Source organism: Indicator indicator, chromosome 8 (genome assembly GCF_027791375.1).
Source record: "Indicator indicator isolate 239-I01 chromosome 8, UM_Iind_1.1, whole genome shotgun sequence".
NCBI lineage: Eukaryota > Metazoa > Chordata > Aves > Piciformes > Indicatoridae > Indicator > Indicator indicator.
In genome coordinates this window covers 13,180,183-13,206,414 of record NC_072017.1, presented here as the reverse complement: position 1 = coordinate 13,206,414, position 26,232 = coordinate 13,180,183, and the positions used below count along the sequence as shown (strand labels likewise).

At 36.5% G+C, this 26,232-nt stretch overlaps 1 protein-coding gene across 5 annotated transcripts; it reads right to left on the bottom strand.

The window, feature by feature from the left end:
- On the bottom strand, positions 1 to 23,741 carry PDLIM3 (PDZ and LIM domain 3). Of its 5 annotated transcripts, none has more exons than XM_054382790.1 (8): positions 23,566 to 23,741; positions 18,014 to 18,165; positions 16,320 to 16,404; positions 9,852 to 9,919; positions 6,098 to 6,361; positions 3,869 to 3,999; positions 2,707 to 2,818; positions 1 to 1,793 (listed from the first exon to the last, which is right to left on the bottom strand). In XM_054382790.1, the coding sequence occupies exons 1-8, from the start codon at positions 23,656 to 23,658 to the stop codon at positions 1,604 to 1,606; spliced, it is 1,095 nt and encodes a 364-aa protein (XP_054238765.1). In that variant the 5' UTR covers positions 23,659 to 23,741; the 3' UTR covers positions 1 to 1,603. The 5 variants fall into 5 exon arrangements, with proteins under 5 accessions (XP_054238765.1, XP_054238764.1, XP_054238766.1 ...); XM_054382789.1 differs by having other exon boundaries at positions 3,872 to 3,999; XM_054382791.1 differs by lacking the exons at positions 6,098 to 6,361; positions 9,852 to 9,919 and adding an exon at positions 10,347 to 10,534.
- Positions 23,742 to 26,232: the final 2,491 nt, after the last annotated feature.

Below are 26,232 nucleotides of genomic sequence, written 5' to 3'. Positions count from 1 at the left end.
AGATTTATTTTCACTTTCAGTTACTCCATACTGAAATGAACATTAAGCAGATATTTTAAAACACTGATGACATTTTAGGTTTAGGAAAAAAAAAAGACCTTATTTGTATACCCTCACTTTCAGAAGGATTTTCAAATGTGTTTTATGGGCTTTACAAATGGAAAAATATTAACGTTACATGTAGTAGCCTCAATGATAAATGAGGAGCAGAATTACATTTTGTGCCCCCAAATAATTCAGAAACTAACCTTTAAAAAGGGTGCAACACTTATGTCTTCTTTTGATATACAGATATAAATTATAAATGCAGTGACACGTTGTTAAAGCATTTAAATTCTGAAATAATACTTTGGGACATTTTGAAAAGTCTTTGAGTCTTTGGGACTTATCTGAATTTTTAAAATAAAGTACATACAATTTATTTTGATTCCATATTTTTCTTACATCTAAAGCTTCATATATTGTAGAATGAGAAAAGTATATAAGATGGTTTGCCACTGAGTTGTTAATTTCTGCTAGTCTTGTAGATGTACACTTTTGTAGGTTTTTCTGCTTAGAAGTGGATTCAAGACAAATAATTTGTGAGTTGTGTTGACAGTTTTTGGAAATTCTAAGTTTTGGGTTGTCAGGTGTGTATAGGTAGCTGGCACCTACTTGAATGCAATGTAGCCCTGAAAAAGTTTCAGAAATTGATGTGAAGTCTGGTCCAAGGTTTAGTTTACCAGCAATGAGGATATTATCATGATGTTTCCCCATTTTCTCTGTTATGGAAATGGAAAGATGGAGATGCAGAAAACAATACCCTTTTCTGCAGAAAGGTTTTAAAAATTTACTATCCTTCTCAATTTGTGGTGTTTGTTTTTGGAAAAAAAAATAATAATGTGTGTGCATGCTTCAGAACAATTTTCTGCTAAGTGATGTGAATGGCGATTTCATTGCAAGTCATTAAAACAATGTAGAACTTCTTTTTTGCTTCTTACTAATCAACCATTTTATTGTGACTTAACATTTATTCCTTGTCACAGTTGCTGCATCAGAATATGAAGTCAGTACAACCCCAAATTTGAAGTGAAGTAAGCATATGTATTTTTGGCATACATGAATCGGTAGTTGTATAATAGATGGTGGAAGCAGATGTGAACAACTTGTTTTGTACTATCTGTGTTAAATAGCTGCTTTTGTAAAGATCTGCCAGGTTTCCAAGTTCATTAGGGCCCAGCCTGTTACATTTTGGCTTTGATAGTTTCACAGATACTTAGTTTATGTTAAAAATAGTGTCTTCATCACAGCACTTGTCTATATGCCGTAGTAATTATACCTCAGCTGTTTCACTTTTTTTTTTTTTTTAATTCCAGTACAGCTATTTTAGTTTATAGTTGGTTTATGTTGAGTTATATTGGCAACTCTAAAGTTTTAGCAGAATTTTACTGGTATAATATGCTACTGCTGTCTTGTAGGGATTTCCACCCTCTTCAGGATCCCACAAGAAAAGGTTAAAAAGCTTCTATTATGGAATCAAGCAGGAGTCCTGACACTTGTACTGCAGTCCTAAACAGTTAATGGCTTTTTGTGTGCATGCATGTATTTGTGTGTTACTGTAAGACTAGCACTTTGGATAAACTGTAACTGTTTCATATCCCTCCGGTGGCCTCATGCGAGCTCGTGCGTGAGCTTCACAGTACAGCTGGCCCTCCACAAAGAAGTAGCCTTTTTGCTTCAGGTTGAGATCACAGTCAGAGCACACAAAACATTCCGGGTGCCGGTATTTGTCGCGTGCCTTCACCACTGTTCCGCTATGTGGAAACAATGAAAAGAGAAAAAGAATTAATTCATATGGTTTTAAAGAATGAAGGAACTACACTAGGACACAAAGCAAGTGCTAGGTATTCCTCTTAAGGCTTTTAGGCTGTTTTTTTAAGGTAGTTTTGCCAATTAGTATAATAATTTGCGGTTGGAAGATAGTTTGAGTAAGTGACGTAAAATGCCATAGAGCTGATCGCATAGTTCAGTAGTTGACTGGAAAACTAGAGTTTGAAGAAATGTGTCAGTCTGGTTACAACAGGGAAAGTACAGTCTAATCGATCAAAATGGTGACAAAATGAGTTTAAAAAACAACCCCTTTCTTTTCCTCAGTGACTGTGTTCTCTGAGGTCATCATCCTCTATGTTCTTTGCTGAAGTTAGTGATGTCACAGAATCATAGATTGGCTTGAGTTGGAAAGGACCTTAGTTCCGTCCCCTCTGTCATGGGCAGGGACACCTCCTGCTAGACCAGGTTGCTGAAGGCTTCATCCAGCCTGGTCTTAAACATTTCCAGGGATCTTAAAAGAGTTTTTTGGATATTCCCACTGATTTGGGAGAAGGATGCTTCTGAGAATCCACAGCCTGAGATAATGCAGCACAGGTAACTGCTAGTTTTATTCAGTTTCTGTAAGTGATTGACTTGCAAAAAATGGAGGAAACATTATTAAAGCCTTGGTAGTATGTCCTCAAGATGGAAATAATCTGTATCAAAGGTGTCTAAGGTATAGGTTAATAGTTTGGGATTTAGCACAATATATTGTTGTATCTCTATTCTCTAGAAGCATTTTTCCATTAGTGCTGCTGGAGACCAAGACCACCACTTGTGAAGCATTCTGTAGTCTGCAGTGGTGTTCGAGGACATGTGCTTGAAGTAGAGATTTTTAAAACTAAGAAGAAAACTTACAGAATCCCACTCCCACACTTGTCACACAGTGGCACTTTCTGGGCACCAGGCGTGGCAGAAGGCATCTTTGTTACAGGTGCTTTCACGCTCCTTGTACCTGCAGGACGTCCATCTGAGAATCAAAACAAGGTTGTTATGTACAGGCCAATACACAAACATTTGGTACAGTTAAATACTTCTCCTGTGAATATAGTTCTGGGGGTATTTACAGGCTTTCAGTTATATCGACAAGTAATGAAGTTTCTCTATAGAAGTGTAGTGGGGAAGATTCCACCTCTTTGGAATCAGGAAAGTTACTGTGTGAATATAGCCAAAAAGGAAGTATAAAAGTGATTCGTATGTATATAGCATGCTTTGTCTTATAGATGTCGTCTAATTCTCTGATAGTAGGTCTTGGGTATAACAGAAGAGGGAAGAGGATTTGGCTTTAATGCTCCAACATACCATTGTGACGTCCTATTGTTAGAAAGCTTCTCATGCAACAATTCCAGAAAGATTAGTAATATGATACAAATACAAAATTAGAGCAAAATGCAAGAAAATATTAAGGAAAATCCCACAGTGATACATACACAGAGAATCAGATGTATTTATCCCTTCCGAATATTGAGATATAAAAATTATGTTAAATTTAGTTGCCATAAATACAGCAAACTTGCACCTTTTATTAATGGTATATTCAAAATTCCTTCATTTGAAGGCAATATGGCTGTAAGTTGTATTGTCCACTTTGATTTTTATTTAGAACAAAGAGGGAATGGGTGAAACTTATTTTAGGAGCTGGTTTAAATTTCTCTTTTCCTGGATGTGGAAGAGAGCATTTTCTTTCTTGATGTCATGAATATACGCAGCTTGTTCCAAAGTTCTCTCATATAGAACTTTTTATCATTCAATTGAAGTCAACTTTTTACATTAATGACCTTCAAATCTGAAAAGAGATTCTGCAAAATGTGGTTACTACCCTCATTTTATTCACACAGGAGCTTGCTGGCTTTAAAAGCAAGCAGGGAAAATGTTAGCAGGCTGGTGTGCTATCTGTAAGATTCAGAATGACTTGGCCTCTCAGAGATTCTTACAGCTCTTATCTTATTTTCTTTTCAGATTCTCTCTCCCCACATGTATTTAAAAATGCTTTGAACAGGTAGAATATGTCATTATTAACCACCTTCCTCGGAGACTAAATTCTGGAGCACCTTAAAGGAGCCAGACTGGCGAGGCTGACTGGGTTCCTCCTGGTTGGCATGCAGCATCTTGTACACATCAGACTGAGATAATGAGTTGGGAGCTAGATCACTGTATCACAGGGAAGAAAAGAGATAAAGTAGTTTAACAAACTTAACTTTAAAGTAATAGCTCTAAAGGGCATAGAATGATTCAGGAAACAAACAAAGAAAATTAGGTTCTACAACTATGAAAGACTCTAAAATGTGCCGAAAGAAAATTATAATCTCTGTAACTGTTAGTAAGGAGATCAACAAACTCATGAATGTATTTCCATCACCATTTTAGCTCTAACATCATTTGGAAATAGGCCAGTACCTGTGTTTAACCTCAAAGCAGTTGCATTCCTGTAATCAGCTGCTGTATTACTAGGTGCTCTTTGGTTAATGTATCCAGAAGCTCAATTTTTCCATGAGCTGGTCTCAAAAGTGATCTTAAAATCACATTTCTCCAGTTTAAATTTCCTGTACAGCTGTCCTCCTACTGCCTGTTAAACCTTAGGTAAATCTCCACTGGAAATAGACAACAGATTCCACAAGGAATTAGACTGGCTTTTGCTTGTATGGGTTGGTTTGTTTCTCAGTGTGGCATCTAAGCAGTCAAATGGCACAGGAAGAGCAGTGGCCTGGTGCTTATGTTAATTGTTTGCATCTTCATTTGTCAATAGATTTTTCTGAACCGTCTTCAAGATGGTGAAGAAACTACCACTTTCTTCTCTTGTCCCAAGCTTTTAATGGATAGAAGGAGTTAGGTTTTATGGTTCTCACCAAAGGTCAATTAAACCCTTGAATCTCTCCTCTTTGCTAAATGTTTCTAAACATCAAACAAGTCATAATACAATTACATAGAGAAGGCAGAGAAAACAGGCACAAAGATGTGAGATAATATTTCTAAATGCATAGATAGTGAAAACCAACCTCACAACCAAAGAGACATTTTGAGCCTGTATAGTCAATTGTCAAACTGGAAGTGCCACAGGCATTTGTGAAACCTGACTACTCTGACTTTAATCCATGATTTTAGAAAAAAAAAGAAAAAATCAATTTTTCTTTTATTGTTCACTGATTTTTCTGATTGAGGATCAATATTCGTGAAGTAGAGTTAAATAATTCTGCAAAGACTTAATGAACTATAGTTTTCATCGGACAGAGTTAGTAACAACCTAGTTCTGCAAGGTGCCAAAGAAGGCTTATTGGTGCTAGTGATTATTATTTATTTAAAATATTAGTAATTTGCTTTAGTTTACACCCTACATATTGTGTATTAGCAACTTAAGTACTGTTGTAAAATAGGAAAATAAGTTACTGTTATGCAAAAGAGAGACAACGCAATGTGAATGATGAATTGTCCCTTTTAAAAATGAATAGTGCTCTAACATTTTTTTGCTGTATGATCATCGTTGTGGTCCAGATCCATAAGGTTCCTATCTGGTCATTAGTCATTGCAATGGATAAAATTTGTAAGTCAGAGATGGATTGGAGGTGTTTAAAAGACACTTAGATGTGGTGCTAACAGACATGGTTCAGCACCAGACTTGGTAGAATTAGATAATGGTTGGATTCAATGATCATAAAGATCGTTTCCAACCAAAGCAATTCTATGATTCTATAATTAGTAGGCCTGCAAAGCCAGTTCTGATTCCTGTTGGACAAAAGCTAGTCATACTGAATGAGTTATCCTGAATGGGAGCTAAATGTCTACAACAGCGTAAGCATCTACAAGATGCTTCTTAGCTTCATAACCTGAATGTTAACAGTTGAAATAAATTTAAGTTAATAATTTATTAGCTATTAATACATAACAATTATTAAATAGTTATGAAATAATTATAATAATAATAAATATGTTTGAATTTTGGAGAAAATCAGAATCTTGATTTGGAGTGGTCAGTCAAATGATAGTCCAGGTAGTCAGATCAGGTTTTATTTATTAGCTAAAAATGTAAGATTATTTCCTATGGAGTATTTATTTCTAAATTCTGAAAGACTCCTTTAATACTTGGGGCTAAAAATCATCAATTACTAATATTTTAATGGCTTCAAATGACTTAGGTTCTCTCTAACCTTTTTACCCATTTTCAAAGCGAGAGTTGGGTATTGTTAATGCTCATGATTTTCGGTCTGTTACAAATGTGCATATTGGCAAGCACGGAAGGTACTGCTCTAATTACCTTATTACGGGTGTTTCCCCCAGAGCTGTAGAAACTTGGCCTTGCAACGTTTCCATGATATTGTCATCTGAGTACAACTGCATGGGTGTGTTAAATTGAGCGTGTACAATCTTGACACCAGGAAGCTCCATTTCCAAGGGAACGTTAGGGGCCATCTTAGACACTGCCTTCAGCTCGGTGGGGCAGATAGAGCTAACCGTGCTAATTGAAGAGGGGGTGCTGCGTCCACTGCCACAGTCAATCCCTGAAGGAGTGCTGCATCCACTGTGTTAACAGCCAGGTTACAGAAGAGTGTGCAGTGCGTGTCGGATTATAGAGAATAAAGACAAAAGTACAGGAATAAAGTGATGTTAGCGGGGCTGGAAAGCATACATAGAATAGATACACAAAAGCATAAGTAAAGAAGGTAGAGAAAAGCAAAAGTAGGTGCACTCACTGAAAAGTATTTTCCTGTAAAAATTATCAATGCCAGTTGTAAAGCAGTCCTTAAACTTCTGGCATGCGTTTTCTTTAAAGACAGCAAAATTTCGTTGATAGGTTGAGTAATTTGGAACACAGTATTACTTTATATTTTTGATTCTAGATTTTATAGAGCATTAATTAAGACTCCTAAAATCCTTCATATTCTAGGTAAGTAATTCTTAACATCTACAGAAGTGTAGCACACAAAGATGTAAGTTGTCCATGTCAGTGGCAGAATAGACACCTGCAGTACTGGCATCGCAGGCACATCGTTCTAGTCCTCTACTTCACAACCATCTCAATCCACAGTTGAGTAGACTGCTATAAAGTAGTGTAAAATAATGAATATGATATTTCCCAGAATGCCTTAGATTCTATGATACTTATTAATATTGTAAAATTAGTTTATATATAATTAAAAAAAATATTTTGCAGTTCAAAGAAGAAACAATACTAAACCAGCCAGGCTTACTTTTGCGTTTCTGAATTACAGTGTTTCCACTAGCATGTAAAGTGGTCCTTCACAAGAACAATGGATACATATTCATAGAAGTAATTTTACTAGTAATTTTGAGGTTGATTTTACATATAATTTATGCAAAATTTAAAAGATGTACTTTAAAAAAATATTAACATTGCTTGACATTACTGAAAGTAGAGTTACTGTACACCAAGTCAACATCTCTAGAAAAGGATTTGGCTTAATGTTCACATTATTTTACTAAATTCCTTTTCAGTGTCACTATTTTTGAACACTTTTTGCTATAGGACTTCAGAGACTTCTTTGTTATGGGATATTTCTTTGCTGTTGCTGTGCAACAACACATAACCCAGGCCTTCCACAGCCACTGGTTACCATTTATGTGCTATTTGCAGCTATGAGATGATAAATGCTCTATCTCTTACCTCTAACCTGCATGTCAGGGTTGTAGTTAGTTCTTTCCAAGTTAATGATTCTGTGTAAACCTTGGAGAATTTCCCAGTTTGGTAGTACAGTGCTCTGCCAAGACTTTTTGATTCAGAGGGGAATTTGTGTAGAACCACTTTCTCAAAAATGTAAAGGGAAATACATACTTTCCATCAAGGACATAGGAAAAGAAAGATAATTCCAGAAACTGTAGCAAGATTTAAAGCAAAAGTGCATTTCTGCATCATTACCTAGCATGAGCCAGCCAAATAGTTCACAGAAAAGCAGCATATATTTATGTTTTTTTTCTCTTAAAAGAATCAAGACCACCTTTATGTCCTGCATTTGAGTAAGTTTTGTCAGTGTTGGTAGGGTTAGTAAATTTTGTCAGTGTTGGTAGGGTTAGTGAGAGGAAAACAAGAGGAAAAGGATAGAAAAATCACAATGCTTGATATAAGCTCCCAAACTAATGTTAAACCATAACAAATTAATCAATATAAATAAAATATATTTAATCTAATTTCCAGTACGTTTTGCCAGAGTCCAAAATTGTGGCTAATGTCCAGTCTGTTAGCTCAAAACCACAGTTGAGTCAAGCCTTCTTGTAGTCTGAGTCCTGTTTAGCCTCAGCTGTTTATCCTAAAGGGATATTTGCAGTCAAGGTGGCAGTTTGGTTTTTGCTATATATGGAAACCACACTGATGAAAAAGTAGCAGAAAAGCAGTGTGACAACCAGGGTTTTGTAGATGTAACCCTGCAGTTTGTAAACACAGACTTCTCCAGTGCTACAGCATCTGACAGACCTTGCCCACCCAAAGTTTTGGCATCTATTACATCAGTCAGGTTGATTTTGCAGGTTTTTTTCCCATCTGACATGCTAGAAAATGGCCACTTATTCCAGTATTTTCACAGAAAAGACTGTGTAGTTGAGGTTTCTGAATTAGGACATTAAGATCTTGATACATGCATATAAATCTCCATAAATCCAATTAGATACCTATAAATGATATTTAGTGGTCTGAAAGTCAGGTTAGGCACAGTATGCAGGTGCTGCCTGCAGTTAGAGGCCATGCATGTTTGCTAAAGACTGTTCTGTCATTCTGTATCAGGATCAGGCTGCAAGGAGAGATGGACACTGCTGCAGTGGTGTTCAGCATTGATCTTATTCAAAGGAGGGTGGGGTTCTATCCATCTTCTACATTCTCTTTATCACTGTCTGAAAAATGTGACACACATCACAAAGCTGATAACCTGTATGAGGTTGTCCTTTGTACACAGGAATCAATTGTCATCCTGTTTTTCTGGTCTAGTTTGTCAGCCTTTTATTCATATAATTGAAATTCAGGCATTTTTAAACTGAAGAATGTAATGCAGAGTACTAAGTCCACTGGTGAAAACTGTTACTACTAGAAAGGCTAAAGGGTGGCGTGTTTACAATATATTGCATTGCTCAGACACTTTAGACCTTCCTTGCATTTTTGCCACTGAGTTTGCATTGCTTTCCCCCTCTGTGTTTGGTAAAGTAAATAATGATAGCTGAGGCATTTCATCCCTAGTTATGATAAAGGAATATTACACTAAAATGGTAGATGTAAATATATAAACTTTTCTGCATTTTACAGATTACATTGGTTTGGAAGGGACCCTTGAAGGTCATCTCGTCTAATCCCACTGTAGTCAGCAGGGACACCTCCAACTAGATCAGGCTGTCCAGGGCCATATCAAATCTGGTCTTGAATGTCTCCAGGGATGGGGGATCAACCACATCCATGGGGAACCTGTTCCAGTATTTTATCACTCTCAAAGAACTTCCTCCTTATGTCCAACCTAAATATATGTTGCTCCAGTTCAAAACCGTTGCCCCTGCCCCTATGCCTACAAGCCCTTCTAAACAGTCCTTCCCCGTGTCGGTGGCATCGGATAGTTTTATTTTATTTCTGCATTAGGTTGCCTAGCGGTCTGCTGATTTCAAACCTGAAATCTCTGGGTGGCCTGTGTGCTGTTTGGCAAATTAAGAAATCACATGTATTTGCATTTGGACAGAAGATTTTCAGAGTGCCGTAGATTTATAAGTATAAAATATCTGGTGCTACACTGCTATCTGAATCAGATTCATGAATACAGTTACTTCAGACTCCTATCAGTGTAACTGAGGCAGGACTGTGGATCTGCTTTCTGTTGGAAATAGAAACTTGAATTTCAAGCCTGATCTCTGCAAGTCAACTATTTCTTTTTTATCGATCTATTAAAATTTCAGTGTTAGGCTGTATACTACTGTAAGTAAATCTCAAATGCATCAGTATGCTTTATCAATGTGAATGGTGAGTATTCATCATAAAACAACACCATGCATACAAATCCAGCACAGCACTCAGAGTTTATAACCTGCTTCGGCCTGAGACTATGAAAGGTTTGGGCCGAATATTATGCTTGTGTTCAAAGTAGTTCATATCCTGTAAAGAAAGGAGGGTTAAAATAACTTTCTTTGTCCTAGAAATGTTTATTCCTAGTTAAAAATAGATAACAAAGTTTCAAAATCGTAGCCATGATGTAACCATGTTTAGATTGTACCCTGGCACTCAAAAAAATAAAATCACTTTAGTGTTCAGAAACATTCAGACCAAAGTGCAGTTCTAAGACAGAAGGATAGTAGGTAGTGGTACAGCCCAACATAGAGGACAAATTTTAGCTGTCTGCAGTGTTGCTACTACAGAGATGAGTGGATAGTTTTCTGTGATGGAAAAAAAAATTGCTTCATTTATCACAATTTTTTTTGGTGATTGTCAGAAAAAACAGCAAGAGCTGGACTTTTTAGTTGAAAACAACAGATAGAGATATACCACAAAAGAGGGTCTGTTATAAGTAAATACCAATACTCACTTTTGCGATGAGTTAGGAATGAGACCCCTCAGTTGTCCATGAAGTGCGTCTTGAATATTGCCAGATGAATACAGCCCAATTGGAGAATTATAGGAGGAGCTCACTACCTGTCTTTTGTCATCAATATTTGCTGCTGCAACAAAAGGCTGGGCCCTTCTGTTGTGAGCTGTACCAATAGGCTTGAATTCCTGTACATGATAGGCAGACAAAATACACAAAGCTACAATGCACACCAAAGCCAGTAATGAGTAAACCTGACATCAGTATTGTTAATCTCTGCATTTTTTACTTTTGCAAATTTGTTATTTTTTAGCTGGTGCAAGCATACTATGTTATTCCATGAATTTTCTATATACTAATCAATACATACACATTCAGAGACCATTTTCCTGTCCCAGGGCAAACAGAAGAGATTCCATGTTTGTAAATAGTGTGCAACTTTAAGAAGGAATGGGAGGGATGAATATTGTAGTAACTTGCTGTATTGTCCCCTAGATTTTGCACTGTTTATGATCTTTGTTTAGAAACCTTTCATGTATAGTTACATTATTTGTTTTGCTTTAGTGCTAATCTTTGGCCTCTGCATTTTTGTCACATGCTGATGGAGGGACTCACAAAAGCATGAAGATTTTGTTGTAAATGTCTGGCCTAGAAAACATATTTAACACTTCTTTTAACTGGAATAGTCTTGAATGCACATCAGATTGAGGACAAGCTTCTGAGTTTATTCCCTACTTCAAAGCATACCTGTGCATCAAATGTTGTGATGCTCTACAATCTAAAGATAATGTGAAAGCATCACAAATCAGCAAAACCCAGAAATGAGTAAACTGGAAAGAATTTTATGCCATTTATTTATGGCATATGGTTTTGGTTATTGTTGGCCCATATAAAATTTCCTTCAGTTGTGAAATTCACAGGGATAAGGTCTGGAAACTAAATCTCTGATGACCTCCCAGAAAATTTACAATGTTCCACTGCAGTGATGGACCAAGAATGATAAAGGTTTTTGACTGTGCTAAAATTAACTTATCTTTACTGTGCACATTTAGTACAGTCTCCTTTGAATCCCTGCCAGCTCAGGTCCATCCTTAATCCACAGACGTACAGACTTTGAAAAAAATAATGTCAAAGGGATTATTTTTTTTCCTTCTGCTGTAGTGCTTGAAGAATGTTTGTTGCCGTAGTCCATCACCTTGCCCTGATGTCCTACACCCCTCTTTGGAGACCTGTACTAGAAGAGCACTTGATCTGCCATCCATATGGAATAAAAAGTACTTGTTCCCAACAACCCTTATTCTTGTTCTTTAAAGACTTTTTTCTTGTAATGTTTAGATGGCACAGGACATTAATATTTAAATTTTCACAGAAATCTTTGTCACTTCTGATTTGACTTTGCTTTTGAGTGTGATTTCTGTACTGGGAACACATCTACAACAATATAGAATAATACAGACCATTTCTGTATTTATGTTGCTTTCTCACTGTGTTTATATGACCCTTAGAGGACAGTCTGACTTTTACATTGCAGAATGAGAATTATTTCAAATGGCTGGAGCTTGTATCTTAGGTATTGGGGATTATTTTTAATGTCCACATACTCACCATCTTCAGCTTTAAAATTCTTTGGGTGCAGCTGTGGTTTTAACTTATGTCCTGCAAGCTGTGCAGTCTCCTTGTTCTGCAGATTTTTTTTGTTTTGTTTTGTTTCAGGTTACCTTAGACTATAGGAATGCTAGAAAAATTTCCAGTTAGAGAAAACCTCAATTTATTACCAAAACCCAAACCAGATATTTGAATACTCAAATCCACAGAATAAGTAATAAGAGCAGACTAGATAAGCATGAACATATTTTTGACATACATAGATTTTAAAATCATTCCTCAGAGCATCATTTCCTTTTTCAGGCAGTAGTAAGTCTCTGTTCCAAGTTTTGGTGAATAATTTATAAAAATTATGAAAACTTGAACGTGAATTGACCCTTTGTTTTCTTTTAAAACAACAGTCTTAGAATTAGATTTAGGAACAGACCTAGAGAAAAGTCATGGATTTATAGAATGCGCAACCAGAAAATGCAAACAGTAAAAAAGCAGTTTTATTAAATGAAAAATATTTAGCAGCATTGCATTGTAAGAGGCTACTGAAAGCAGCAATCCCATGAATGAGCACAAAGATTTTACTTGCAGTTCCTTGTTTCTGTATGATAGAACTGGGTTACAGTTAACAAAATGTATTAGTAAATGGAAATAGTCTACTAGTGTTTAAGATAATGTGTACTTAATGACAGATATTAATGTGTACTTAATGACAGATATTAATGTCAAAGTATTTAGAATTGATTTTAATCCACGTATGGTACAAAGCAAGCAAAACCAACTGTGAACATTGTAATTTCATCTGCTTTTTTATTTCTTGTTGACAAAAGAACAGCACAGGAGACACGTGGCACCATAATAGCAGGCTTACAATGTAACAGTTGTGAAACAAGTATTTGCAGTTAGTTAGACTTAAATTCCATTTTCTTTTAAATTCATTTATTCATATAAAATGTCAGTGACAGAACATACAGCAACAAAAATAGTCCAGCTCTTGTGTTTATTTGATCTCATTAAATCTGTGAAAAGTCCTCCTTTAGTTCAAAAGCTAAATAGGAATTTCAACAGCCTCCAGTTCTCAATCAGGAATATTTGAGAATTGTGGTATTTAATTTCTTAATTTTTTTCCACCTACTGATGTCCCTTTTGTGGGGCTAACTACATTTTGCATTGATGCAGGTATCAGGATTAGAATGAACGCAGTCCCCAAAGTGTGTAGGATGCATCCAGCATGGGCCATATGATGGCATTCCTTGGGCATAATTGCTATGACAGTACAGAGGTGTTTACATTTTGGGGTTACTACATGACTGAACTGATTGTTTATCTCTGAGTGCTCTTATGGAAGAGGGCTTAGATCCTTGAAACCAGACTAGCACAGTTATATTGTTTAAAAATTTGATTACAAGTGGCAACAGATTTTAGACCTATTTTTTAGACTAGTGGGTTGGGGATTTTTAATGTTTTTAGACTTATCTAATATATTTGCACCTCCTGGGAATGCATAATGTCTGTCATGGCCAAAACCTTTGTCACAGAGAACAAAATACTCAAAGGCAAATATAGAAGGCAAAAGAGAAGCTCAAATAAAAACAGTTCAAGAAACCATGGTAATAGAAACATTCATTTTAAATAAGGTTAAAAGGATTGTAACTGATAAAAAAAATCTACAGGTCATAGTGTCATTTTATGTTGACCACACAGCAGAAAGGATTTATAAGGTGCAGTTTGCCATTTAGTTTTATTTCCCCTTCCCAATTATCTTCTTTGAGAACCTTATGTTCTAAAGTGTTTTTATACAGGGTATAATATAATTGTATTAGTGATACCTTAAGTAATCTTTTATTTGCTGTTATTTATCCATCATGGTTTTCTCCAGACTAATGAAATTAGATGGCTGGTTTTCATGTGGGAATGTGTAATTTTCAAGAGTGGCTCTCAGTCAGCTTTTTATTACTCTAAGGTATTTATTAGAATTGTTGCCTCTTCCCAGAGCTAAAAACAGTGTGAGCTTTCGTTGTGATTGGACTTGATGACCTTAATTCCAACCCTAATGATTCTGTGATTCTATGGTTGCCTACATCAATCCTCAAATGCATTTTTGGGAATGCTCAACCCAATGTGAAAGTTTGCTGTGGTGTAAATGTTCCTTGTTCCATGGCTGCAAGCAGGCACAGAATTTAGTTGATTATTAGTTTTCACATAACCATCTCCAAGCAGATGTGGAATAATTTTCATTCACTTAAGCTAAGTAAGTGTTCTTTGGCTAAATATTTGGCCAAACTGCAGAACAGTTTAAAATAGTGTTTTATTTTAAATTGTCACTATCATTTATTAGCTTGCAAATGGAAAAATAGGTACTTATCAAGATGATGTGTATCTATTATTGCTATTTAGTTATCTTATAATGTATTTTGAATTATTGACTTCCTCTTATGAAACTTTTAGTGAACTTTAAAATGTGTTTCTGGCAAGAGTGAAAAACTGACTACACTTATAACATCTATGACCTTTTGAGAAATTCGGATAATTGTATAAATGAAGGGAATGCTTTTTATAGAACTCAGTGATTTTTCCATTTCTGCATGCCAGTCAATGTGTCCAGTACTTTTGGTAAAAGTATTTGAAATAAAGCTGCTTTTGGCTTTTTCTCAATTCCTTTATTACTGGACTTCAGCAAACTCTAATATGACAGCACAGTTTATAGTTGTGCAGTAATTTGTCATCTGAGATGAAAGAAACATTGGTGTTGTACTGTTTTCACTACTGGTATACACATTGCTGACTGTTTTGTGTTCTGACTATGCAGTAAAAGTTAAGATTTCAGCAACTGCAGAAAAGTGTTTTTTTTTTTTTTTTTTTCAATAGAGGGATCAGATTGATGGGTGTTCTTGGATAGAAGAATTTATTCTACAATGTAAATTGTACTTAGAATGGTTTGACATATTTGCTGATTTTCTGAAGCCTAGAATTTATTAAATATCCTCATTACTCCTGATTCTCCTATGATGGGAAGAGAAAGATTTACCAAAATGAAGAGGCTGGCTATTTAATTTATGAAAAACATTTTTTCCTCATTGCCCAAGGGAGACTGCTTTTCAGTAGTCTGCCAAGTAGCACTCGGTGAAACCTTGTGATTTCTTTTTAAGCAACTGACCTTTTTAGGAGCACAGCTTCCATACTTCAGGATTACTCTTCTGTCATACATGCCTACATATTTTTCCTGATACCTTATTTAGTGAATTTATTCTATTGCTATTTATTTTGTGTGTGTGCTAGGTATTCTACAAAAATATGCATTAAGAATATTTTTTTCCTATTCTGTGTCTGCTCTGTTCTTCTGCTCAAGAAGTTACGGTATTTCTCATGGAGTTTGCTGTGTCATTTAGAGCAATTTTTTAGATTGGAGAGAATAGAACTGGAATACTGTAATGCCATCTTCACGTTTGGGAGTGTCTCAGTGAAAACAGAATTGGTGGAAGTATTTATTGCATAGGATTTACTGAGATGGAATTTGCACTTGCATTTTTTTTTTTCCTAGCACAGCACAGAACAAATACTTTGATATACTTGCTTTGATCCTGGCATTCCAAGATCAGCAGAATGCTCATCCTTCACCCACCTTGGCAGAACAACCAATATATGTGTAGGTTAAAGAGGAATGACCAAGGAATAAAGCACTAGTTTCAGGCAGTTGCTAGTCCATTAACAATATGGAGACTTTGGCTCATAGCTTTGCACAAGGGACTGGGTGTGAGTTTGAAGAGAGGAGGATTCCAAATGATTGGATTTGCTTTGGTGGTATATGAGGATTAAGACTGCTGGTCAGAAGTGATGAATGATTTACTTATTGATCAGTAGATGGGTTTTGTACAAGTTTGTCTTTTGGTTCTGTTGTGGAAAATGAAATTTATGGAAATAAACAGACTCATTATTTATGGCTCTTTTTTAACTGTTAGATCAAAATGATTTTTGTAATGTGGAGTGCATTGCTTTGTTACTTGACATTTATTCCTTGTTGAAGAACTTCCCTATGATGAAGAGGGGAGATGAAGAATCTCTAAGAGTTAAAGTGGCTTAAACTATATCTGAATAAGAGGATTTTTTTCACATAATAATAAAAATATGGTGATATATATAATTTTAAAGAAAAAAATAGTATTGTAATTGTAAATTTTTAATGTTTTGGTTTAGTTATGGCTGAAAATCAAATCCATCCAGTCAGATAAAATGATGATCATAAATATCATAATAGTAATGGCTTATATTACCTTAAACTGGCAGATAATGGATGAAGTCCTGTTCAAAGAATTTTAATGACAACAAGAGTACCAAAAGGTGAATGAAAATGGTTAGGTAACTTTTAACAATTCATACCTGTGGTTCAGCTTCTAAATTTATCTTGAAGGGATGTGCTTTGCCATCTTCTGAAACTTGTGGAGACCATAATTTAGTCCCTGCCCTAGAAAGAAAGAAAGGCAGAACTTAAATAACTTGAATTCCTATAGAGCTGTATATGTCCTTGTAAAATACAATGCAGCTAGGAAATTTGCAGGTTTTTATAAGCCTTTTTAATATTTTGACAGAAAAATACTTCCAACAAGTATAATATGTAGTAGATTTAAAATTAGATGCATATTATTTACAATAACAGGATATTAATGTTAAGTTTTAATCTAGTACTGTTATAGAAATATACACATATTTCATAGGAACAATTGTACTTATATTTTGAAAATTTCACCCTGTGAGTGTTGCTAAATGGCATTTATCAACCTAGAATTAACTGTAGGAACTTTCAACTGTGGTGTGTGCTTTAGGTGTGTGCGTTCTAGACAAAAACCCTGCACCTTCTACATGTGGATCAGCTGCAATAAAGTCTTGTGCCTCCTTAAGGGCAGCCAGAGCTATCTGGTTCTTGGAGACAGCTGAAAGAATGTGCTAGGTAGTTCTGATTAAAGGCTGATCAAACTCAGGAGATGCAAAGATACAGGTTGTTTCTCTTGCTGGCTTTAGTTGAGAGAAATGAACCAAAAAGTTTCTGGACTACAGTTTAGGTAAGAGAGGGATTTTTAGTTTAGTTTTGTTTTTAAAATTACTGTATTTGGTTTAATAGCTTGTGACCAAAAAGGTTGGCTTTAAACCCCTTCTTTTGTAGCCTTGTATGAAAGTGTGACATGGTATAGCTTTTCTTAACTAGGAGGGTGTACTAGCAGCTTTGTGATTGGGAGCAGGAGGCAAGAATAAGCATTTGTAGTTGAGGGAGTATTAGAACAAGTGGCAGCTAACTGAGGTGTTTATTATTTCCTCAAAATACAAAGGAGTATTTGTTTATTGACAGCAACTGTAGGCAGAGGCAGCAGGTACAGTTCACAGCTCAGTAAATGTGGTGAGTAGCCTGAGGGAAACTATTCTTGTGTTCCTGAAGATACGTTCTGAGGAATCTTGCCTGATCTGGAGTTGGTGAGGTAGGTTTGTGTGCTCATAATTTTAAAGGTTTTGTGAAATTCCTAAAATTATTGAAAATAGCTTCACTATGTAATAGTTGTACTGTGGAATCAGTTGGTTGGGAAGTACCTTCTTTCAGAAGTAAGCAGATCTGATCGGGTCCAGAGGAGGGCCATGAAAAAGAATGGGGACTGGAAAACCTCCCCTATTAGGACAGGCTGAGGGTGCTGGGGTGGTTCAGTCTGGAGAAGAGAAGGTTCCAGGGAGACCTGATAGCATCCTTCCAGTACCTGAAGCGGGGCTACAAGAGGACTGGAGGGGGACTGTTTACAAAGGCCTGTAGTGATAGGACAAGGGGCAATGGTTTTAAATTAGACAAGAGTAGATTTAGATTGGATGTTAGGAACAAGTTTTTTAACATGAAGGTGGTGGAATACTGGAAGAGGTTGCCCAGGGAGGTGGTTGAGGCTCCGTCCCTGGAGATATTCCAAGTGAGGCTCAACAAGGCTTTGAACAACTTGCTCTAGTGAAGGATGTCCCTGTTCACTGCAGGAGGATTGGACTAGGTGACCTTTGGAAGTCCCTTCCAACCCAAACGGTTCTATGATTCTATGTACACATACCTCTCTATTTTCAAACAAAGTTGATGTGCAGCTGCTTTAATTCTCTCCTGGGCTTCATTGTGTGTCATGTTCTCTGTGCTTAGACCATCAATAGCTACAATAACATCACCAGGGCACAGGTTGGCAGCTGAAGCCTTGCTTCCAGGTGTAATCTGAAAAAAAAAATATTTATCTGCTTAAGCACCATGTATACTTGAAAACTGATAGAGAAAATAAGCTTCCTTGTGTTTCCCTATATCCTGTTTGTTTGAACAGGGAGGGAGTGGGTCTATAAACAACTGTATGATTGCTTACAAAGAAAGAAAGCTCTTGGCCCTGCCTGACCCTGCCAGACCCTTTGTAGTTCTATTGTCAGATACCCATGTAGAAATTCTTTATTCATCATAGCTTCAAATTAGATGGAAATTATCTTCATACTTCTGCATTAGATAGATCCCACTCTGACTTCTGTAGTTACTGTGACTTTGAATCTTCCATCTCAGCTGTCATTGGGTAATTTTCTTGAAAAGAGCAGTTACATTTTCCCCTGACAGCTCCAGGCAATAGCAGAAGAATAGAACTGTTAAGAAGTCGTGCTACTTAATTTTCATGTGCATGATGTACCATTGACTGGATGATATAGAAAGCCACTTGTGACCTTACAAAGTTTAAGGACAAATACAGCAGTTAGTGTGTTTTCTGTTAGTCTGGCCTCTCATGTTGTATTGCCAAGCAATCAGAAATATGCTAATAATACTGAAATGACATTTGTGTCTTCATTAATTTCTAATTCAGATTCTTAACTCCTTGAAGTGCTTAGCTTTAAGTCTCATTGCTTTTGGTTAACACTGACCCTAATCCTTCAAGGCAATCTTTGTGCTCATACCTCTCAGAAACTACCAATTACATTCATAGCAATAACCCTAAGCTTATCTTTCTATGCTTACTTTTTCTTTCTTTCTTTTTTTTTTAAGTCTTGTTGATCATCTTCCACATCATGGTTAAAATAACATAATTCTGTTTAAAAATAACTCTTGTAGAGAGGCCATTGCCTTAGATACTGAGTTTGTTCTAGAATTGCAGGCTTCTATTTGCAAACAGGTGGCTTCTCACACTATTCAAACAGGTCTTTGATATTGAAATTTTTGCGCTATGGGTTCTGCTACAGCCAAGACAAGTACTGTCTTAATTATTAAAGGTAATTGGGTATTACAGAAGACTGGAAAACATGCTAGGGGATGTTCTTCAGTTCTGATGTTTCCTTCCAGTATGTTCTGAATCCTAGATATGGTAAAGCTGGCAGACTTGTTGCCTCTGAAGGTGACAGTACTGTCAGCATAAAATTCAATTAGGAATATTATTTTTTTTATATCTGTTGCACTGTGTTAGTATTGGAACAATAGCAAAAATCGGCCAAACAGGCATTCTCTCCTCTTTCCAGCTGTCTATCTCTGTTAGGTCAGTCTGAGTGCTCAAAGAACCTGAAAGTTTGATTTGTAGGCTTTTCCTACACTCCAGCAGGGAAACTTTGGTTGTGTTTTAATTTCTCCATGGCAAACTGCAATGTATGTGCCATTTTCAGGTCAGGCAAAATTTCCAAATGGATACAAATGAATACTTGTGGCCAGCTGGAGGCTTTAACCCCCTCACCCTCAAAAAAAACCAAACAAACTCACTCATGTATTGTGTGCTTACCAAAATGTTAAGGTTTGAATATGAATTGAGGAAATGGCTTATAAATTCCAAGTCAGAAGTCTCCAAAATTTGTCTGTTTCTCAAACTTCAACAGCTGTAAATGTAAATGAGCTATGCTAAGACCACTTACATTATTGTGATAAGACAGAGGTGGAGCTATGATCATGCTTCTGCCTTTAACCTGGAATGGCTCCAGACATCATTTAGCATATTGTGGACATGCGTGAAATAACAAACTGCAGCAGAATTCCTAGTGTTTGAGTGTGACTGTTGTTGCACTAATACCCAAGATGTAAAACTAGCCATTCTTGGTTCCCTCTCAAGAGTAAGCTTGCTTGAATGACCCTTATATAGGTTACTTGGTGGATTATGTGTTTTACATGCCACTGCAAATCATCTGCTGTATCTGTGGCATACTGCAGCAAAGCACTGAGATGATCCTGCCTTATAAAGTAGTGTATCTGTCTAGCATGGTATGTTCTCTTGCAGCTGTGCTGCTAGTAGGATCTAACCCACTCCATGTTACTGGAAATAAAGCACAATTGGCTTAGATTTTCTTAGCGTAATGTCATCAGCTGCAGTAGTACCACTGTATGGTCAAACGGCGTTACCATCACTTGGTGGGAGCAAGGAGGAAAAACATCAGCAGTCTGTATCTACTCCTTAGGTGAAATGATTATTTCCAGGCTTCTGGGATGTCTCTGCTGGGCCTTAACACCTTGATGGGGTGCTGAGCTCTATTTGCTACAGCCTTTTGGGGTGCAGAACTGCCTGTCTTCATATAATCTTTTTCTTCATCTGCTCTTTCTGAGTTTGATGGAAAGAGTTGGAGATCTGCTGCTTGGATGGGGTAGGAGGAATATGGCTAGGTGCCAGCTCTTCTTTCATCTCAATGTTGCAGAGGGTGAAATCTTGACTGTTGCTTATAGGAAGTGAGGCAGTCAAAAGTACTGCAGTCTACGTTTTATACAAAAGAAACAGGTTGTGCGTTTCACCATATCATGGGCATAATATTGTTATTCTGGGTTCCTCCATAATGTAAGTTATAATCATTCTTAAGGAACCTATGAGTGACAGTTTTTGTATTGTGAACACTTAGAATTGTATTATGACTGTAGTGCTTGTTGCTTGCTTACCCTGGCTTCATGAGGTAGATGGTACTGGTGCTTTGGGATAGTTTTTGCCTTGCTCTTCAGGACATGTCTGTATAACTCCTGTATCCTAGATACCTCAGATTTGGATACGTGCAAGGATATATGTTGAGCACTCAGATTTTGCAGATTTTGTTAGAGACTAGATAGCTGTTTACCCACCTGAGGAGCAATGTCTTCCATGAAACTTTGATGAAAACCTCTGGCATCTGTTATTAGACTACTGAAGCTCATCATAGCACACCTTCATAAATGTTTCAGACTCTGTTTTCTGAAGAGACTTATGAATGTCTGCAGATCAGAGTGGCTAAATACAATACTGAGTTAGTCTAAAGGTTTATATTAAAATAGAGCTTAAATCTAGAGTTGATATTTCACTATACCTTCCAACCTCTGAAAGTTTCAGTTGTTCCTTGAATGCTTTATTCAATATAACTTAAAACTGTAGGATTGCATTCCTCTACATGTTATATCCTGGTCAGAATAAACTTAAATGTTTCATCGATGCAATATTTTGTGTCTAAGTAAAGTTCTAAGGATTGAAACAAATGTTCTTATTATTTCTAGTTAACTTGTTGTTTCTGACCCTAACAGACTCTGAATATGTCTATTTTTAGTCCTCTCCCATTCTTCCTAATCTCTCAGTGACCATGACCTGTGTGTTTTGTTGTTGTTTTTTTTTTTTTTTTTTTTTTTTTTTTGGTTTTTGCATTTGCTTGAAACAGTCAGAACAAACGGCAGATGAGTTTGTGGTGACATCTGTTCTTTAGACAGGTGGATGATGATCTCTTATGTTGTCAGTCTCTTGACAAGTCCTGGTAAAAACTTTCTCTTGCTGAAAAAGGGCTTAATACCAAACAAACTTAATACCTCTTCATTTATTTTATTCAAAAGTTGTTTAAAATTAATCCAAAGGTGTTGATAGCTTTTATGACAGGAACATCTATGGCCCCCAAAAGCAAGGCATACAGATCTTGTGGAACATTCACTAATTCTTAAGGGGTACTGTATGCCTACTCACTTAGGGACTCTTAAATGTATGCTGTGGCAACAGAAATATAAATTTTAAGCCAATCTACTATTAATATTCTTGAACTTCAGCAAAGTAAATGTAAACATCCCTCTTCCCCCTATATGTATTTTATTTCATAGTTCTACTTGAAGTATGATTTTTAAGCATTCCTCTAATATGCTAGAAACCAAAGGCTTAGGTCTTGTGAGACATTTGGTAGGTATAAGTCCATTGTAAAACAGAAACTTTAGAAAGTTACATTTATAGTAACACCCTTTGTTACTGCAGTTTTAAACTTCATTGCACTTAATCTAAACACAAAGAAAACATAAACCAGACACTGCTAAAATATTTTTCATTAGAGATAATGGAAACTGTTTTTCTTTTGGAGGCCCATAAAAGGCAATGAAGGCCCCAAAACATACAGAGATTTTTTTCCCCCTTTTTTTCCTTCAATGTTTTTGTCTCTTGTTTTTCCAAAGGCTTTGCTATGTCCTATGAGTGTTTTTTATGAAACTACATATAGTCAAATAATTGCATTTTGGTTTACTTCTGCTTAAAATGAGTAGAATATTTTATGCTTATGTAAATTTGGCATATGTGATTAAATGAAGTTAGTTTTTGCTAGTATAATATGTGAAATGTTGGTCCTTAAATTTCCTACAGACTGTTCTGAAGTCTTATGTTTAGAAGCATATTTGCTGCAAGGCATCACTAGTGGTATCTATTCTTCATGGCTCTTGATGTTTACTTAATACCAGGCATAGTGTATATATTAAGTCATAGTGCAGGGCTTTCAGAAAGAAAAAAAAGGAGGGAAAAAACGGCAGTGGAACATACAGTTGGTGTCTGAGGTTCTGAAAAGCAGCAGAAATATAAGGAGATGATGTGCATTAAACACACTTTTCAAAATATATACATCATCAAAATGCATATCCTGTCTTCTGACTAGATCCATGTCTGTGGATGCAGGACAGCTGACAGTGTTTTATATGCTCCATTCATCAAGTAACTGGTTTCTTAAAGAAATTGCAATTAATAGCTCAAAAATCTATGCAAAGAAAAAAAAGAAAGAAAGCTTGGATTCTTGCCCTTTTTTAGGGGAGTGAGGTAAATTGTTTCTAAATATGGCAGAGACCACTGAACAACTCTCTCTTTCGTATTCAGGAATAGATAACTTTGTAATACTTCACCAATTACCAGTCATGAATGTTAACCGTTTACATATGTAAAACCAGGTGCTGTTGCCTTTTCTGCCAATAATTGGAACTTGATTTAATTAAATGAGAGATTAATCTTGTAAAAATGGCAAGGAGTTTGCAAAGCACAAACTTCTAGACATGAGCTGCTGCCAAGCAGTCTTCTTCCCCAGTGATCACAGGCTAGACATGAAAATGATAAAAGTGGTCTTTAGTGGGCTCAAAACTAATTTTTTTTCATCTAGATCTCTGAGGAAATCATACCAGCATTTTCCTGCTGCAGGGCACAAGTACAAATGCATTTCAAGTATCCTAGGCCAATAAAACAATCCCAGAAACAAGTCACACAAAACCTGTATAAACTTATCATTCAGATGGCTGTCCTTAAAACTAGCAGCTGCTTGCTAATTTACTCACAGCTTCATCCCTGTCTTTGAATTCCAGAAAAACAAAAGGCAGAAAACTCCAACAACTGATAAATGCAACAGATAGAAAGGAAATGGAAAGGGTACATACCCTGGTTACAATTAAGGGTTGGTTAAAATCTATTCCTCCCGAGAGCCTGAATCCCCAGGGTGCCGGTCCTTGGAGAACGACATTTTGTGGCATTGTGGAATTACTTCTTTTGATTACTGTTCTTTTTTCCTTAGGTCAGTGTGAGCTGCTGAGCTGCAGGAGGAAGGGTGCTGCCAGTAGAGCACCTGCCAGACAGGGCAGCCGTCCTTATATATCTCTTAGAAAGTTTTACCCATCCCAGGGCTGCAGGCACTGCACTTTATCTCTACTCTTTGGGTGACGTCAGCCAGTCCCTCAGCTTCTCCACCCACAGAGGGGAGTATCAAACTCTGACAAATAAAGCCTGAATGCTGGAAAGTTTACAACAAATACCTCAGCTTTATCTGCTGCTTCAGTGTACCCTCAGCCTCACAATCAGTAAGATTCAGGATGCAGAGTCCTGGTTTCTTAAAGCAGCCCTGTTGCTCAGTTTTTATCATGCTGATTATGTTGCTGGTGTCAGTTTCAACTGTGCTGTGCAGTGCTTTGACGGTACCTGACCCTGTTTCATGCAAACAGAAATATTGAAAAAGAGATTTCCCTCTCAAGCTCTTGTTTTACATCTTGTCTCATTTGTAATGTATTAGTTTATTGCACTAAAAAGTCCTTCCAGCTCTTCAGCTGAGTTTTTTGGCTACGGTCACTTGAGACCGTGGCATGCACCAACTCTAATGGCTTGAAAAATCTGAACTGATGCCATGCATTTTTCCCATACTGAGGACGAGAAATCCAATATCAGTTGATTATGTCTATTCTCTTTGTAGCAGTCTTAGCTTTTTTTTTAAGGTAGTTGTAGATGCCTTCTCTTGGTTGTTCATGTTGCTGAATAAACACATTGCATTCCTTTTGGTTTTGCACCAGCTGTATTCTGACTATTCTGACTTCTGTATCCTTTGTGTTTTGTCCAAAAGGACATGGAGAATTTTTCAGTGGTTCAGATGTTCACTTGCTTTCTTATGGTGTTACAGATGTGTCTTTGTACATGATATTAACAAAACTGGTATGGTAATGTTCTTTAAGCATCTCTGCCCAATGTTTAACCTATTCTAGGACAGTATCTACAGTTCCCACCTGGCACTCTGATGGGGTTATTGGTTTTATTTGTTTGGGTGTTTTTGGTTTTAATTATTTTTTTTCCTCTTCCCCCTAAATGAGTCAACAGCAAGTCAGTGAGAGCTTGGAAAGAATAAAAACCGATGAGGATATATATCTTAGTGTAATAACAGTACATATAATTTTTCTACCTTTGAGGAAAGTTTCTAATTGGTGTTTTTTTGTGTTTTATGGTTATGATAGAAGTGTTATGTGTGCCTTTTTTGGGGGGGTGGGGTGGGGTTTGTGGCTGGTTTAGTGTTTTGTTTCGTTCTGTTTTTTTTTTCCTCCTTTCTTTCCAAAAGAGGATTTGCCCTCTTTCGTTTACTCTGTGGACTGTCCTTTCTTATTGGCTGTAGCATGCTTAGAGTCTCTGATGGACAAGAAAAAGCAGTAAGTGAGATGGAAGAAGAAAATGCAGTTTCATACCATCCAAATAATTTCTGTTCTGTATAACTTATTTATCTTTAGTTTTCAATAGAAAATTGACTTCCATAATTTATTTTCAGTGATTAATGTTCTTATCTGTGGTTAATATCTGTATTAACAGTTCTTCTCAGTAAGATATTGTGAATTTTGGTGGTGGTTGGCTGGGGTTTTTTTTAGGGTAGTTTTTGTGATTTGGGGTGGTGTTTTTTTTTTTTTTTAAACATTTTTGTTTGTCCTTTACTTGTGGCTTGTTAATAGTGTTCATTGGAGGCTCTTGTATTTGTGTTTTTATTCAGAGAATCTTTAAGATTTACTCTATTATTATATTTTATTTCACACTCTGAAGTAAAATAGAGCAGCAAGTCAAAGTAAACCATCAGAAAATGTATCTGTATGACAGAGAGCTTGCAGTGTGATAGTTGTCATGAACTTGTGAGGGCACAGCTTACATTAGGGATGTGAAGGAAGGATGGACACATACAAAGAAACAACACAGGGCAGGTGTTTAGGTCAGGGGTATCTCAACCTTGGTAGCTCAAGTGTTCTGTATGTTTTGAAGCTATGAAAAAACCTATCTTCTTATAGCTTGTGAGTCATATATATACTTTGATATACTCTGATAGTGCCTTCAATGTATTGACACTCTGTGTGGTTCATCCTGCCAGATTACATTTGTGTGCTCAAGATCAGAATTTATCCCTAAGTAGTACTTCAGTTGCTTACCTTTTCTCTTCCCTTTCTCTCCTTTTTTTTTTTTTTTGAGTGAACACACTCCCATGATTGATACCCTTTCAACCAGTTTTTTTTCTATTGAATGCTGTAATGTCTTTTGATCTGTAGCTGAGAGTGCATGGCATATTAGCTGTACTCATTTAAAGAACACTTATGTAAAATTTGCATTTTGTTTTTAATTGAAAAGGCAGGATTAGTCTTTTTCTACTTAGGGCTGACTGCTGTAGATTTCATTGGAAGTCATGCTTCTATGAGACTGAGCTCTAGATCAAAGATTTAAAGATATATATGTACATTTTTTCCCCCCCTGTCTGGTTTACTGGGAGGGTGACTTGCTCTCCAAGGTGCTGTTCCAGACAGCAATTGCTAGATCCT

What these genes read in the sequence shown, in the direction of transcription:
- PDLIM3 (XM_054382790.1), bottom strand. Translation starts at nt 23,658, where the DNA reads ATGCCACAAAATGTCGTTCTCCAAGGACCGGCACCCTGGGGATTCAGG. An exon ending in ATAGTCTCAGGCCGAAGCAG is followed by an intron (nt 6,362 to 9,851) that starts GTTATAAACTCT and finishes CTGTTAACACAG; the next exon opens with TGGATGCAGCACTCCTTCAG. An exon ending in GGGGAAACACCCGTAATAAG is followed by an intron (nt 4,000 to 6,097) that starts GTAATTAGAGCA and finishes CCTGTGATACAG; the next exon opens with TGATCTAGCTCCCAACTCAT.